This window comes from Myodes glareolus, chromosome 5, assembly GCF_982192425.1.
Source record: "Myodes glareolus chromosome 5, mMyoGla1.1, whole genome shotgun sequence".
NCBI classification, from domain to species: Eukaryota; Metazoa; Chordata; class Mammalia; order Rodentia; family Cricetidae; genus Myodes; species Myodes glareolus.
In genome coordinates, this window is record NC_142030.1 from 79,334,623 (window position 1) to 79,351,917 (window position 17,295).

The 17,295-nt window shown below is 33.7% G+C and overlaps 1 protein-coding gene across 2 annotated transcripts in view; it reads left to right on the forward strand.

The window, feature by feature from the left end:
- The first annotated feature begins 1,114 nt into the window (after positions 1–1,114).
- Rgs18 (regulator of G protein signaling 18) overlaps positions 1,115–17,295 on the forward strand; it is a 28,523-nt gene continuing 12,342 nt past the window's right edge. The window contains exons 1-3 of one of the 2 annotated variants that reach the window (XM_048431004.3): positions 1,117–1,432; positions 1,861–1,962; positions 3,024–3,085. In XM_048431004.3, coding sequence (XP_048286961.1) covers positions 1,314–1,432; positions 1,861–1,962; positions 3,024–3,085 — 283 coding nt within the window. In that variant the 5' untranslated portion in view covers positions 1,117–1,313. Of the gene's footprint in view, positions 1,433–1,860; positions 1,963–3,023; positions 3,086–17,295 lie in introns of both variants that reach the window. The other variant, XM_085688144.1, reaches the window with a different exon arrangement.

Below are 17,295 nucleotides of genomic sequence, written 5' to 3' on the forward strand. Positions count from 1 at the left end.
AACATCAGTAGAGATCAGGGTGGGAACTACAAACATACTTAGCATCTAGCTGATGTAAAATCATATCGTATGTAATATTTTCAGCAATAGCTTTTAAGTCAATGTAAAGAACTTTAGAAATGTTTCTGATATTAAAGTCATAGATTTGGAAGTTTTATCTTTAAATACACACAAACTGTTCCTTAGTTTCAAATAAGTGTTTTGAACTCCAAACTAGCATTCTTACTAAATATTGTCTTGTTAAATAAAAAATTCACCGAAAATAAATTTTCTTTGACATTTGTGTAGTTTGATTTACTACATGCAATTCATATAAAGTATAGAATTCGGTACTTAATCACAAACTTTTAAATATTACAGATGAGCTGTTGATCAAACACTGATAACATATAGGCGTCTATCGGTCATTGAGTCCTGGATTCTTTTTCTATAAAACATGGTTAGATTCATAAAAGATTTAAAAAATGACTAAATCAATTAGGGTTGTGAATTTTCTTTTGGAAAAAGGATTTAAAATAAGCCAACATGCAAATTGTCATTACTAGTTGAAACATTTCATTAAGAACACTTTAGTAATAAAAGTCAAGGTGTCAAATTCCAAAAAAAAAAAAAAAGATATTCTATATTGCAAGTACAAGACTGTGGTGTTAAACTTTCTGTGTTACATTTCTCATTTCATTTCCCATACTTATCCAAATCATCTAATTTGTCTCAAATCATTTTATGGAGCGATGCTTTTAATGTATTCAATGATGTATTCTATTTTCCCTTTCATTTACAAATGGTGACCTATTGTCTTACATTGATGCAATGTATTAAACAAATTTAGTTAATCAACACTACACAGCATTATGTGAACAAATGTAATTTAAGGAAATTTACTAAAGCTAAATAAAATTACACTTTTCAGGATAGCAGAAATGAGCTGCGAAAGTTTGATAACAAGCCTTGCCACAGGACGTTTTGGGTTCAGTGGGAGATGACAATGCCACTGACATTCACTGAAGCTTCTTCCTGCAAGCTTGAAAGGGAAGCTGCGCTGTGGTAAAACTGGTTCTTATCTTAAGGGCCAAAAGTGGTTTTGAGAATGTGTGGTATCATTTCCTTTAACAACTCAGGACAGAAACAATCTTGAGTTCCTCATTTCTACATTGCAAAAGCAGAAACACAGCTCACAGTCTTGCCTGGTCGTTCTCCTCTGCAAGCCCCGTGTGAAGGCTTTTATCCACCATGTATAACTATGAAATAGCATTCTTCCGTGGAAGAGAGACAGATTGAGTGAACCTGACGTCTCTTGATCATCAGGACAGAATATGGAAATGTCACTACTTTTCTTTTCTCAATTAAATATGTGTGAATCAAAAGAGAAAACCTTTTTCAAGCTAATGCAAGGGTCAGGAAAAGAAGAAGCAAGCACTGAGTCCAAAATCAGGTAAAATTAGAGATGTTTAAGTCAGCTTTGTACTTTAAAAAGCATGACTGAATAACTCTTGTTAGCTCTGACTTTTTAAATACTTTGTTGAAAATATACTGATTGTAGTGCTGCAAATAAAGGGAAAACTTTCTTAATTTTTAAATTTTGAGAATAAAATGTTTAGTCTAATTTAGTTTTATTTTTAAGAGGTTGATAATTTTAGTCACATCAAAGCGTTAAAATAATAAATAATGAAGCAGACTCTCTAATAATTATTGAAGTAAAAAAGATATGTGGTACACGCTATGCTAATTCCTCTATTTACTGGTAAGTAAAAGGTGTATTTCTGAATTGGTGTGGGTGTGTATCAATTCCAAACTTATTGGGTAGGTCAATAGAACTTCTATGACATATGAATTATCCTGAAAGTATTATTGTTTTTACAGAGCTAAAGAGAAAAGGAACAGATTAAGTCTTCTCCTGCAGAGGCCTGATTTCCATGGGGAGACTGAGACCAGCAGATCTGCGTTCTTGGCCAAAGAAACAAGGTGGGGAATCAACAATTCCTTGTGAGCACAGTGTTCTGGTTCTATAATTAATAATTAGAAAAAGGAAGTAAAAATCAATATGCTATTAAAAATCGATTGTAAAGTGAACATAGTTCAACATTTTAGTTCCCCAAAGAATAGTTCTAAGGTTCAACCACTTTCATTACTCAAATCAAATAATTACAAGAACTTTTAAAAGTATTCTCTCATGATTAATAGATCTGTCCATTTTAATGATATACCTTATAGTTCATAAATTGATAAATATTAATTTGTTTAAATACTGTAAAATTGTCACCATGAAAGGTTATTAATCTCTTTCCTCAGAAGTTTTCAAGAAAATACCTTATGTATGATAGCAAAGAATACCAAACAAAGGAAATTTTGTAGTTTGGTTAAGCATTATCTTAACTAAAAGGAAAAGTTTTTTCTTATATATTATCTTACTTTTATTCAAAATTTTAGTATGTCTAGTTAAAGAGAAAAAATATTTTACATTTTGCTTTGTTATAGCATCTCCAACCATGTCAAAAACAGCTTTTGTCTTATCCCCTTGAAACTTCACCAAACTTCATGCATTTTCAAAAAAAGAAAAAGAAACAAATGAACAAAATCGAACACCTTGTGGTTACAAATTGAAGGAAACTGCATTTTTTAAGGAAAGATACAGTTTATGCTTCCTTATTTGCTAAATTTTTTAAAATGTGATTTTTGAATGTGATCTCTCTCTCTCTCTCTCTCTCTCTCTTTCTCTCTCTCTCTTTGTCTCACTTTCTCTCTCAAACTGATTTCTCCTAATATTTGTACTTTTACTTTACTATATGACTACTTTTACTTAAAAACTACAATTGTGACACTTTGGGTGAACCTACAATATTTCATTGTTCAATGGGGAAATCCAAAAGAAAGCAGACTCATGTTGAAGATCTTACTGTCCACTTGACTTGGCTTATAAAAGCAGAGAGCTTCGGAGGTATCAGTGGAAAGCATAGGCTTCAGAGTCCCTGCAGACAGATTCAGAGTGCTGCTCACTCCAACAACAAACCTTCTGTTTTCTGCAGAATCTCCCCTCAAGAAGCACAGAAATGGGCTGAATCATTTGACAAACTGCTTTCTCATAGAGGTTAGTGGTATTTGTTTCTAGCCCTCATTTCTTAATAAAATAAGATGCCTGCAGTTATGAAAGGCAAACAGGTACCAGGTGTTTATATAGCAGTAAGGAATTTGCCGTAATATGAGTTCTAGTCAACAGGAATAACTAAGGAAAAAAGTAGGCTTTTAAAGGAAAAAATATTTTTAATTTTTTTACTTATTCAGAAGTATTTATTATTGGTGAAATCTTAATAATTTCTTTATTCTCTAGCTAACAACTATAACATTTAAATTTTAAATTTTTATTTTAAATTTCCTGTATTTGAAAGAGAATTAGTTTTATTAAAAGTATACTAAATACAGTAACCACATTATTTTGTTCTTAATAATCAAACTTGAAGTAGTCTCTTTGATAGACATTTAGAGAACTCTCATGAAGATAGCTTGTTAAGAAAACTGATATAAAATCCTTTAGGTAGTTCTATAACAGATCCATTTTTAAAAATTATTTCTTTTATTTTTGATATTATAATTACAGTATTTCCCCTTCCCTTGCCTCTTTACATAAACTCCCATGTAGTCTTCATTGCTCATTTTCGATTTCATGACCTATATTTTCACTAATTATTGTTATAAACATATATGTTGATGTATTTTTAAGGCTGAATCTTATAGGGAAGTTAAGAATCAGGTGTTTGTTAATGCTGAGCCTTGTGTGCTATTTGGGAGAAGAGGCCAAAGTAGAACAGACTTGATTCTTCAGCCTTAAGCTTGGGTCAGTCAGGCAGTCAGGATTTTGACCTCCAGTACCAGGCATGCAAACTTTTCTTTTCTGAACTCAGTTTATCAATTTTCTCAAGTTTGAAATTCAAAAATTTGCACTTACTACTTAAAAGAAAAATACAGTTTATTTTCTTTACTTAAAAATTCTTACTTCCTTAACTTTAAAAATTCTTACTTCCTTAACTTACTAGACACACCCGCATTCTCGGTCACAGCTTCTCTTTGCACTCTCCACTTACTGCATCGTAGTTTATTTTTGAAGCACCCTTACTTTTATGCTCCTTCCCCAGACTATTCCAAGAACAGGACAGGAAACCACTTTACCCTTGAGCATAGCAGACCCAGCAGGCTAAAAATGTTTCTCATGACCAGGGAAACTTGGAGAGGAACACTAGGAACTATGCTCCTTTCAGCACTAGGAACAAGCAATTGCCCTTGTGTTTCCTCATTTACTAGCATATGCGAAATGCTAAATATTTTCATTGCATATTGGGCACATTTAATATGATTTGTTCTGTGCCAAACGCTGTGTTGCATTCTATAATCCCAGTACTCTGGAGTTGGGAACAGGAGGAACAGATTTATGACTAGCCTCATTTGCATAATAGGATTGAAGTCAGTCTGGGCTCTGACACTCTGATTCAAACTATTAAAATATTTTCTCCTAATACTTTACAACTACAATAAGTTTTTGTTCATCATCACTTCACTATATGTATAGAACATACAAGTCAATTCTCTTCCAGCATAAATAAATTTACACTCAATCCCTAACCTGTCTGAATCTCCTACTTCCTTTAATCCCCTTTAGTCTTTTTATACTCTATATTCTACTTTCAATTTCTATTAGTGTGTGGTGACCATAACTCTGTCTTCTACTTCTATAAGATGAACTTGTTTATATTCCACAGGAGCCTCTGTCTTTAGACCCGAATTATTCAGTATGATGTATTTTCACTTACGCATATTGCCACATATTAGAAAACTACATCCTGTTTGTGGATGCATACAATATTCTGAATATTCTTATGAATTCACCTGTTGATGCATACTTAAGTAAACTCTGTACATTACACATTGCCTGTAAGTTCAGCTTAACTATTTGCTATTTTACATCAGTTAGATACAATTTCCTTCTTAATTCCAACTTATAAAGAATTTATTTTTAGAATTTTTTGTCAGTTAACACTTTGTGCACACTTCTCTTCAGTCTCAATTAATAAATATTATGTTTAAAGGGAGATTCTTCTTTAAAACTGAGTGATGATTTGTTAGAGATAGAGATATATGGTTCATTTGTAGGGCCTCACAGGAACTTGAACTCTAAAAAATATTAAGTGCATACATAGTAAAACTAAATTCATTCTAGAAAAGTTATGAAGGAGCCCCCCTGAGATGTGAGAAGTTTCTGTAACAGAAATGTCTGTATAATCTTAGTTACGCTCTATAATCATGTCGGGTTTCAGTTCTTACAACTGTAAACCAGGAATTTTTTATTTCCGATGCCACAGATTCAAATGGCGAATAAGAAGCTAACAAAGAGTAGCATCTACATAAATACAAATGACTGCTGCTATAATGAATTATAATAATTATCACATTAAAAAAATCTTTTTCTATTTCCAGTAAGTTATAAACTAGACAACCAAGAGAAGAAGAGTTGGAATTTCAATTGGAAGTGGTGTATGATCTGGATTTTTTACCCCAGTTAAATTACTATATAGTAATTTCATCATGCTCTTGACATCCAACGTGAAGAAATATTAGGACATAGATAAGTCCTACCTCACATTCTGTAATTTCCATTTACGAGTACTGAAAAGCAAATGGGTAAAAGTGAATTTGACACTATTTTTCCCTAGTGGTGGAAATAGTAATGAACTGTAAACTACTCACAAGTTAAGAGAAAGCAATGTGAATTTAAACAGTTATCTCACTTACTTGCATATTAAAATCACATCTTATGGCCAATGTGCTAAACAGTTAAATAAATTCACAAATTATGCTACTAGTATTACTTTATTGATTCAATTATTTTTCATTGCAATGATAATTGTAACACTAAATCATGAAATATCAATAATTGTCAAAAATATTCTGGACTACAATATGAAACTCAATCTATTTTTAGTAATTTGGCACTGCAGTATAAAATAAAATTAGATGAATAGTTGAAAAGTGAACCTATTGTAAAAATACATGCACACATAAACAGACATTTCAAAAAAGTTCCTAATCCTTTAAATTATATATAAATTCCCTGGGATTATATGGAATGGTTACTCAAGTTCAGTATGCCATTATCTCTATAAAGGTAATGAAACATTAAATTTAGTTACAAATCTAACAAGGGATTTAAGTTATATATCAAACGAGGTGCAATAGAAATCTGGTTGCATTGTTTCATAAAATGGCTCCTATAAAAACCAGTAGACTCACTGGAAGTAGTAGCTTTATCAATAGAACTAGAGAATAAGTAGTGTTGACTCTAGCTCCAAAGGAGTCATGGAAATTTACTAGCTGTACAAAATGAAAGAGATGTTCCAAGCGTCAAGCTATCTAGGTTTGAGACTTCCATTGTTTGACTGATTCAGGAAATCAGAAAAGAGCTTCTTTATTGAAGTATGTACCTTAGAATGGGAAGAGTTTAAAAAAATGACAAACAGTACCCAGCAGAGTGAAATAGAAGAGTAGCTGGGATTCCCTATATTCCAATGAAAGAAAGATAAGAGGTGTTTGGATAGTTACCATTTTAAGATTTGTTTATATTTATTTATTTTATTGTTTGTGCATATGAGAGTTTCGCTGTGCACAAATATATGCCACATGTATAAGAACAGGGCTGTCATTCCCTGGGCTGGGACTGGAGTTAAACATGATTGTGAGCCTCCATGTAGGTACTCGGAGCTGAACTAAACCTGGGTCCTCTGCAAGTGCTGCCAGTTTTCTGAAACGCTCAACTAACTGTACAGCCCAACTTCGATGGTTTTCTTAATCATAGTTTAATTTTTAAAATAATTTGAAACACATAGAAAGGTTAAATCCAATGAAATGTGTATATAGCAAGAGCTTTAGTTAATAGATAAAAATGGTTTAATTAATATTATTATGAATCATATTAATATAAGGTATTAGTGCTAGAAAAAAATCAAAAGCAGATAATATGAAAACAATGTGCGAGCATCAAAATCTTCCATAAAACAAGTATGTTCTAAAATGAATATTTGACTAAATGAGTTCAGTGATACATGGCAAATTTTAATACACCAGAATCCAACTTTTGTTCCTTATGTATTTCTATGACAATTTTCAGTTACTTTTATTCTAAATCTTTATTTATTGGAAATTTATATGTAGTTGAAAATGAGTCCTAAAAAACTGTAATTAAAATGTATGTATTTAGTAATTTACAAATTCTGTTTAGTAAATCAAAATGAACTCATGAATCAAAAAATAATATCATAGTGTAGTCTGCCATTCATAGTCATTAATTTCAAATTACATTGATCACCTTTATAGAAGTGAGACTTATCACCATGAATATAAATATTGAATGCCATATAATGCAAGTGAAATGCTTTGTATATTATACACACACACACACACACACACACACACACACACACACATATATATATATATATATATATATATATAGAGAGAGAGAGAGAGAGAGAGAGAGAGAGACTGTCTTGGCATAATATGAAATCAATTTAAAGCCAAACTTTGGGGAACTCTTACACTGCAAACCTCCTCTGATGGCCAGTGGAACACCTACAAGAACTTTTTAAATAAAGTCCTGTATACTGAGTAAAGTCCATGTTGGAAGAAATTCAACGATCTTGCTGAGAAACTGATTGTGTGCACCTCCTTTAGAGGGAAGAGGTTTAAAGAAAAGGATGAGCCAACAATATCTTGGTTTTCTCTCTGTTAAGTGGAAGATAATGTTCCTGTTTTACATGAGAAGTGTAAGAAAAGGCATAAGGAGAGAAACAGGTTACTATTAGAGACTCCTTAGTTGACATAAAACCTTATCAGCAGTTTTTCAGTGTTTCCTAGACTCAGACCTAGAATATTAAGTGACTCTGGCACATAGATAGACAAGTTGGAAACTGTCACAGAGGGCTTTGGAAGAGAATAGTACCTTCTGCAAGAGGATTCTCTATCAATTAGGAAATATTTCACTGCTCATTTTGATTGTCCTTGCCTAGTCATCACAAATATTCAAAATATTTTCATTACGATTAGTTCATTAGAGGCTTTTATACCTTTAATTATGGCTCTAAAATATTTTTTCTGAAGATCACTTGTAATATGTAAGGATAAGAATAGAATATCCTAGAATCCTAGAATAGAATAGGATAAGAATAGAATTTCCTTGGTTTTAAAGATATGAATTGGGTAAACTGTGGGAAATATTAGTTGCAAAATTTGAGTATGAGCCACAAGGAAATCCACGCTTCACTTTTGGAAAAGGAAATGTGTATTTCTCCTTATATTTTCCAATTTGTTTTTTTGAAGTCATTCTTTAAATTTCTATTTCTACCAGTTTTCTATACAATAAGGGGTTTTAATGTCTCACAAATTTAAGTTTCTGACCCCAAATGACCCATGTCAACAGCTATATAATCTAGCCAAAAATCAGAAATTTTAAAAGTCTAAATTAAAAGTGGGATTAAATTTAATGCTTAAATCATTATTGCAAAGGAAACCATGCACCCTATGGCATCTCAGACCTATGAAGTCAAATATTAAAGGAGAAATTATCTAATATTATACTTAAGATTTTATACTGTACCTAAACTTCTAGCTTTAGAGTTTCTTGATTTGTTTCCTTTGGTTTCTTGGCATCTGAACAATACTGCAACAGATGCAAGATGTTCAATTTAGAAACATCAAATTATAAGTATTTCATGTTTGTATGACACATGTAGCAAGTGTCTTCCAGTGTGAATTCTGGTCCGGGGTTCCATCAAACACTTGTGGAAATTACACTCACGGCTTCTGCCTGCTTAGGATGTTGCTGCCTCTCAGGAAGGTTTTTTTTTGTGTGTGTGGTCTAACCTAGCACTGCCATCCAGAATAAGAGGAAGAGGATGTTTAAAGTTACTAACTTTGCTTGCACATAATTTTTAAACAAAATTTCCTGAAATTTAAAACAAATGTGTGTTTTTTTTACTTTATTCACTCCTTCCCTGAGTTAATATTTGCCACTGATGTATAACTGTATCATCAAATGTCATTCACTTAAGTGATCATGTAATGAGATCTCATAGCACACCCAGCAAGAACTTTCCTTGATATTACTGTTGCTTAATTATTAATATGTAAACCAACCCAAGACTAGTCAAGGGGACCAAAAATTGTTGTTCATTGTAACAGAATACAACCACAGATGAGGCAAACTGCCTTTGTTATAATCGAGAGAAGGACTATCTATGAAATAACAGTTAGGAGCTTTTTCTAAACCACCTATGCTTAAAGGGAATGCAAGCTGATTCTCCTACTATTCCAAACAGAAATAATGACTCTTCAGTTATTCTTTTTTGTTATTATCCTTGGTACACATAAGTCTGTCCTATCATCTAATGTCCATATTAATCAACTGGTAGTCTTTCATTGTCTTCATGGCCACTTATTGGCTAAAGCTGCATATATTATATAAAATAAGCTTGAGTTCGATCTCCCATGTGCTCTTCCTTCTGAGAGAATTAGGTATCTGACATGCACTTCATTTATAAACACATTGGGTTTAATCGTGTATGATTTCTATATAAAGTAAATAAAATCATAATAACCAAGGGAATATAATAGTGATACAAGTCCTCTGAAAATACTCAGAACTTTTGCTATAATTAATATTAACTATAATATTAATATTACTGTATTTGAATTCCTAACACACACCTCATACAAAGTGATTCTCAATTAAAACAGACTAAAGATTATTTTCCACATAATAAAAGGTTTAGATATATGATCTGTGACAATTTGTTTTAGCTGTCTTTACAAATATGCTGCTGTAAATGAAAACTATTAATAAGAAAAGTAATGACTATGTTCTGAAGTGAAGACAATTATTCACTAACAGATATCATCAGTGCTTCACATGTTCAGTCTGTTTTCACATGACAAAGGAATAGAAGTATAATTTGAAAAGAAATGTGTTAACCATTTACTGAGGTCAGTGTAACTACTCAAAAACCAAATGAATGAAACATTTGGTTTCTTCTTTATAAACTAAATATGACTGGAATAAAAATTTTTTATTGGTACAATATAAGAGACACTCGATTTTTAACTTGCTCTCCTTCTATTTGTATTCAAATAATAAGAAAAGAATAAGTGAGGAGGACCAGAAAATCCTTTTTATGACACAAGAGAATAAACAGGAGAATGTGACATAAACAGAATAATCTCCAGTGATATATTTTTAGTAACTATGGAGGATACATTTCCATATGAATATTCTGTAGATTTTATATTTAAAATTATCTGGAAATGTTCTCAAAATCATTTTTGGTCTCAACTCCAATTATTTTCTAACATATATTTGAAAAGCTCCTACAAAAATGATTTTATCAAAACTTTCAGTTAAGTGTATCACCACATTGAACTTCAGTAAGAAATATGAATTAATTTAGAAAATACCAAGACCCTAGATGCTCTGACAGTACATATGAGAGACAAATGAAAATGATAAACTGCTTTAAGAATTAAATCTAAGAAAAATCGAAATTGATTTGGAAGAAACATCTCAATATTTTCAAAATTTGAAAAAAAAAGAAGGAACTATGGGGTAAAAATAAATAAATAAGCCCAGTTTCTTTCCATACAGTCAAATATTTGTAATTCGGTCCAGCATATGTTTTTTCATTCATTGGTTGGTTGATTGATTGGTTGGTTGGTTATATTTTAACTCTGATTAGAGCTGAGGTAAAGGCCTTGACCTCAATTCTAACCATTTGAGTCTCAGCTTCTTCTTTCGAAGTGATTTTTCTTTCACTGGAGAAACATGCTCCACATTTCAAAATCAGCTTTAACTTTGCAGTTATAAAGAGTTCTTTCCTTTCACTTCTTATTTCCTTTCAAATTCATTATAGCAGAATATGGAGACAAAGCAAGGACAAAGAAGTGGAACAGAAGAATAGGCTGCGAATCTAAGGTTTTAGTCATACAGACAGAAAAGGAGGACGTTTCCCTCTGTCAGCAACCAGTAGCCAAACAACGCATATGTCACTTAAAGTTATCACCTCGCTTTCCTCTGTCATATGAAGTACTAAAAGAGGGTTGCAGTTGGCTATTTACCAAATAGAGGAAGAAACCCGTGGACAGTAGTAGTGACACAAACTTTTACATAAAAGTCCAGGAACTAAGATTCAGGCAATGGAGGTATTCAAGCAAGAACACACTGAAGAAAATCATGCCAGTAGGCCCAAATTGCTAGTCAACTGCAGTAAAAGCGGGACCTCTGATTGCAATTCTGTTAGTTTATTTCGATAGCTTTTAAGATTTAAAAGTATTAAGGCCAGAGATCAATTAGTTTTGCTATGGAAACTTGTGTGTTTTCCCATATTTGGACGTCATATACTGTTCATAAAAGTTCATCCGAAAATCTTGTCCATTTATTTTTCCCTTGAAGATTCTGAGAAAAGCACATTGCTCAGTATGAAAAATAAGCCTGTAAATAATACACTGACTGAGCTAACAAAGCGAAAGGAACAACTAAATATCACTCACTTGACCCTGCTTCTCTGCGGTCAGTTCGCTGACTCATTCAGCCAATGCTGAACAGTCAAGTCCGCAAATAGAAGTTGTTTTTGAGCTGAAAAGTCTCACAGTATGTAAGGACTGCATGCGCCTTCTACAACTTGCTAGTAGTTTCAAGTTGTCTCCTCAAGGTATACTCGTACGGCCTTTCATCTCCTCCATACTCTCCTCACTAACATATAATTACCAACATTTGTTGTTCCGGGTCCTTTTGTTACAGAAAAGCAGAGCCTTGCTTGACCAGAGAAATCCCAGTGCAAGGAGTACAGAGACAATGTAACATTTTTGTCATAAGTGTGGGAAGCCTTTCATTGTTCTAATGCTTCGTGATATTTCAGTTTTTCTGGCTCTTTTCTGACTTCTGAGTCCTTATAATTCTAATATATTAAAAGGACTAATTACAACATAAAATCTAATTACAACATAATGCATCATGACAATACAGATGACTTCTATGTGTTGGAGAAATAAATGTGTATACACAAAATGTAGTTCAGGGGTTTGTGTTTCGTATAGTTGCTATAGCAACTTTCTAAACTGGTGGTAACTTAATCCCAAATCCAATCTAACAGGTGTGTAGTCGAGAAGTCTAGTATAGGTGCCATGACAATAAAATCAAAGTGTCATTAGGCGCTCATTCTTCCTGGAGGATCTAAGGGAAAATCTCTTTATCACTCGTTTGGGTCACGAAGATATTTGTTCTTTTTCCAAAACAAAGGAAAACCTAACCTTTGAGAATTCAAGACATTTCTTAGTTCTTACCTTCCATCCTCAAAGTTTAAAGGCAAAAAATAGAGATACAATCTACTCTTTCTCCTGTCTCTTCCACCTTTAAAGACTCTTGACAAGCTTGATCTACCTGGTTACTCTTCCCACCTCACATCACATCCTGAAGTCACACATTCAGGGTTCCTTTATTTATGTCAGATTACATATCTCTGGATAATAGAATTTTTGTGTCACTGGAGATGAAGCCCATGGACTTTTATATTCCAAGCAGAGCTCTATCACTAAGCTAACCAGTCCTTAAATACAAACCTTTTGAAAACTATTATACTCATCTTATAGTTCGGATTAATCTGCCTTACACACTTGGAATATATTTGGTAGGTTGCTCTATAACTGCCAATTATTTTGATTTGGTAAACAATTTATATGTGTAAGTTTTGTCTATTATCATTGTCTACTTATTCTTAACTAAAAATATATCTGTGTATATTTTTATATTTGTGATGACTGAGTATTTAATAATATATTATTATGAGATGGAAATATTCTTGATTTTGAAGTCATTTTAATTGACAGTAATGGTATTTGATCAACTTTCCTCAGCTTAACGTCTACCTTGTAAACATCTCTTATCTTTATTTTCTTGATTTGTATACAGTGGTTCTCTTTAGTCCATTTAAATATAATATCATTGATAGAGACAAAATTTATCTCATATGTTGCTATTTATCTTCACTCTGCAATGTGTTAGTAAAACAAAGCCCCGCTTTTACACACAGTTAGATAACAGTTTTTATATTTCTTTCTATGTATGGGTGATCTTTAACACACTAAACTGTAGAATTCTAAGACCTAGAACACTTGTAATCTAGTATATAATTAATATGGAAACAGATGCAGACCCACAGAAAAATATCAGGTAGAGTTTCGGGAATCCTGCAGAAGAGGAGGAGAAAGGGTTTTAGGAGTCAGAGGGATAAAGTACACTACAAGAAAACTTACAAAATTGAAATCAGCTAACCTGAGCTCACAGAGGCTCACAGAGACTGAACTGACAAGCAGAAATCCTGCATGGGACTGACCTAGGCACAATTCACATATATCATAGTTGTGTAGCTTGATATTCTTTTTTTTCTAAACATAGTCTATTTTTATATTTTTTTCTTTTTTGATATTAATTTATAAAAATTTCCACTTCTTCCCCTCCTCCCACTACCCTCCCACTCCCCGCACTCCCTCTCCTCCTCCCTCTCCAGTCCTAAGATCAGTGAGAGTTTCCTGCCCTGTGGGAAGTTCAAGTTCCTCCCCCCTCCCTCTAGGTCTAGGAAGGTGAGCATCCAGACAGACTAGGATCCCAAAAAGCCAGTCCATGCAGACAAAACAAGTCCCAGTGCCAATATTACTGGCTTCTCAGTCAGCCCCCATGTCAGCCACATTCAGAGAATCTGGTTTGATCACATGCTCATTCAGTCCCAGTCCAGCTGGCCTTGGTGAGTTCTCATTAGATCAGTCCCCTTGTATCAGTGGGTAAAGCCACCCCTTGCGGTCCTGACTTCCTTGTTCATGTTCTCCCTCCTTCTGCTCCTCATTTGGACTTTCCGGGCTCAGTCCAGTGCTCCAATGTAGCTTGATATTCTTATGGGATTTTGAACAGAGGGAACAGGAGTTGTCTTCAACTTTTACTGACTTTTAAGACCCTACTCCTCATATTGGATTGCTTTGACCAGCTTTAATACATGAAGATGTAGTTAGTCTTACTGCAACTGGACATGTCATGTTTTCTTCATACTCATGAGAATCCTGCTTTTCCAAAAAAGAGACGGAGAAGGAGTGGATTAGGTGGTGAGAACAGAGGAGCAGATAGGTGGAGGGACTCAGAGCAGAGGAGGGAAGGGAAACTGTGGCAGGCATATAAAATAAATAAGTAAATAAATTTAAAAAAGAAAGAAATACAAAAAATAAAATGTCAGCAAGATAATTTCTCACTTGAACATAAAGAAGTATTTTTAATAGGTAAATTGATCATGTTCAGAATATCTTATAGAATTAAGAACATGCTTAAGTAGGTCCCAGAGACAGGCTAGAGGAATTGGTATGCTTCTGAAGAAATCTTCCAAATGTTTAAAGCAAAAAGCATGGATACTCTCAAAGATGACTCTGTCATTGTGTTAGAATAAAATGGATCCAGATATTAGTAGAAAATTCATTAAATCAATTCTAACCTAACAGATTTAGAATAATGATGTCACAGAAAACTCTCAACTTTTTTCATATATGCAAACAGATGTCAAGATAAAGTAAAAATTTTGATACTCAAGCAGGAAATTGAAACATAAAATAAATGTTTAGTAACATCAGATTATGGTAAAGCTTAATTTCTCAAAGAGAAACTAGCATATTTGACTATTACATCCATCCATGGTACAAAAACCAATCTATTTTGTTTTATGGTTTTTTATGCTACATGACTTTGGTTTAAGTCCTTGTTTATTTTTGTTTTTTATTTATTTTTTCTTATTTTAATTTATTTACATATTTATTAAAAATTTCCAATTCCTCCCCACCTCCCTTTTCCCTCCCCCTCCCCACCCCCCCTCTAGTCCTAAGAGCAGTCAGGTTTCCCTGCCCAGTGGGAAGTCCAAGGTCCTCCCCCCTCCATCCAGGTCTATAAAGGTAAGCATCTAAACAAACCAGGCTCCCACAAAGTCAGTTCATGCAGTAGAATCGAAACCCAGTGCCATTGTCCTTGGCTTCTCAGTCCACCTTCACTGCCAACCATATTCAGAGTGTCCAGTTTGATCACATGCTCCATCACTCCCAGTCCAGCTGGCCTTGGTGAGCTCCCATTAGATCAGTCCCACCTTCTCAGTGGGTGGACGCACCCCTCGTGGCCCTGACTTTCTTGCTCATGCTTTTATTCCTTGTGCTCCTCATTTGGACCTTGGGAACTAAGTCCAGTGCTCCCATGTGGGTCTCTGTCTCTATCTCCATCCATTGCCAGATGAAGGTTCTATGGTGATATGCAAGATATTCATCAGTGTGGTTATTGGACAAGGCCAGTTCAGGCACCTTCTCCTCTGCTGCCCAAGGAACAATCTGGGGACCTCTCCTTGGACCTGGCAACCCCTCTAGAATCAAGTCTCTTGCAAACCCTAAAATGGCTCCCTTAATTAAGATATTTACTTCCCTGCTCCCATATCCACCCTTCCTCCATCCCACCCATCCCACTCCCCCAAACTTTCCCAAATCCTCCCCTTCTCCCTTCTCTCTACCCATCTCCCCTTACATCCACCCCCACCCCCCTATGCACCCAAGTTTTGCTTGGCAATCTTGTCTACTTCCAATATCCATGAGGATAACAATATGATTTTCTTTAGGTTCACCTTTTTATTTAGCTTCTCTAGGATCACGAATTATAGGCTCAAAGTCCTTTAATTATGGCTAGAATCCACTTATGAGTGAGTACATACCATATTCCTCTTTTGGGGTCTGCGTTACCTCACTCAGTAAAGCGTTTTCTATTTCCATCCATTTGCATGCAAAATTCAAGATGTCATTTTTTTTTTTTTTACCGCAGAGCAAAACTCGAATCGTGTTTGAACATGGACACCATTAAACATGCTAAGATAAAAAGAGGGTATCTAAATGGGGTCCTATCCTTAAAAAAATAATTAGAAGCAACTAAGAAATGTTGAGAGCAAGAGAAGTAGTCTTTCCAAAGGAAAATTCCTCTTCATTGGTTATCAAATACCAAGGGGTCAGTGCTGCAATCACACACACACAAGTACCATTCTAAGGACTGAGCTGAAAACTAACCCTCTGTCAGATGTACTGATGTGATACAAAGATTTTCCCCCATTCTGTAGGCCACCTCTTAATTCAATGAACAGTTTATTGTGCAGTATAGCAAATTTTTAATATAATATCCTATCAAATGCTGATTACTGGTCCTATTCCACTGGGACTGAGTCTAGTCACAAAGTACTTATCTGTGACTTATAATATACATCCTACTCTTTTTTCTAGAATTTTTAAGGTCTAACAATGAGATATTTGATCATTTGAAATTGATATTTGTTCAGCTTTAAAAAAAGGGTCAACTTTTCATTCATCTACATGGAGATACCAGATTTCCCTATACCATTTCTTAGAAGGTGCTATCTGTTCTTCAGTATAAATTTTGACAAATTTGTTAAAAATCAAGCAATGCACACAGACTTATATCTGGGCCATCTATTGCATTCAGCTGGTCAACATGTCTTATTTCCCATAATATTGTGTTATTTTCACTACTATGGCTCTCTGGTATAAAAATCATGCATGATACCTTTGTCAGTATTTTTATTTTTCAGGGATATTTTTCTTATCTAGTGTCATTTCATGGGTAAGACTGTTTTTATTGTTAACTGCCCTAAAGAACTGCATTGGAATTTTGATTCTAATTGCACTGAGTATAGACTTCTCTGAGAATGGTGGTCATTTCACAATATTATATCAGTCCATAAGCACTAGAGGTTTCTCAATCTCCTATTGTCTTCATCAATTTATTTCCTTATATATTTGAAATCTTAATTGAATAGGTCTTTTATTTACTTTGTTAGGTTTATTTCTACATGTGTTTAGGCTATTAAGGTTGAAATTAATTTCATTAATTGTTTCTCATTGTATTAGTCATTGGCATAAATGAGGAATACTGATTTGGGTCAATCAGTTTTGCCACATAGTCTCTTTGATAAAAAGAGCTTATTATTTTCAAAAACATTAGTTGAAAATATTGAGATATCTCATTTATAGAATCATGTGATTTTTAGAGATTTTTTGACATCTTCTTTTCCTATTTTTATGCCTTTTATATCCTTCTCTTGTCTTATTCCTTTAGGTAGAACTTTGGCCGTATATTGAATAATAATGTTATAAGTGGGCACCCTTAAGAGAAATGATACAATAATTTTCTATTTT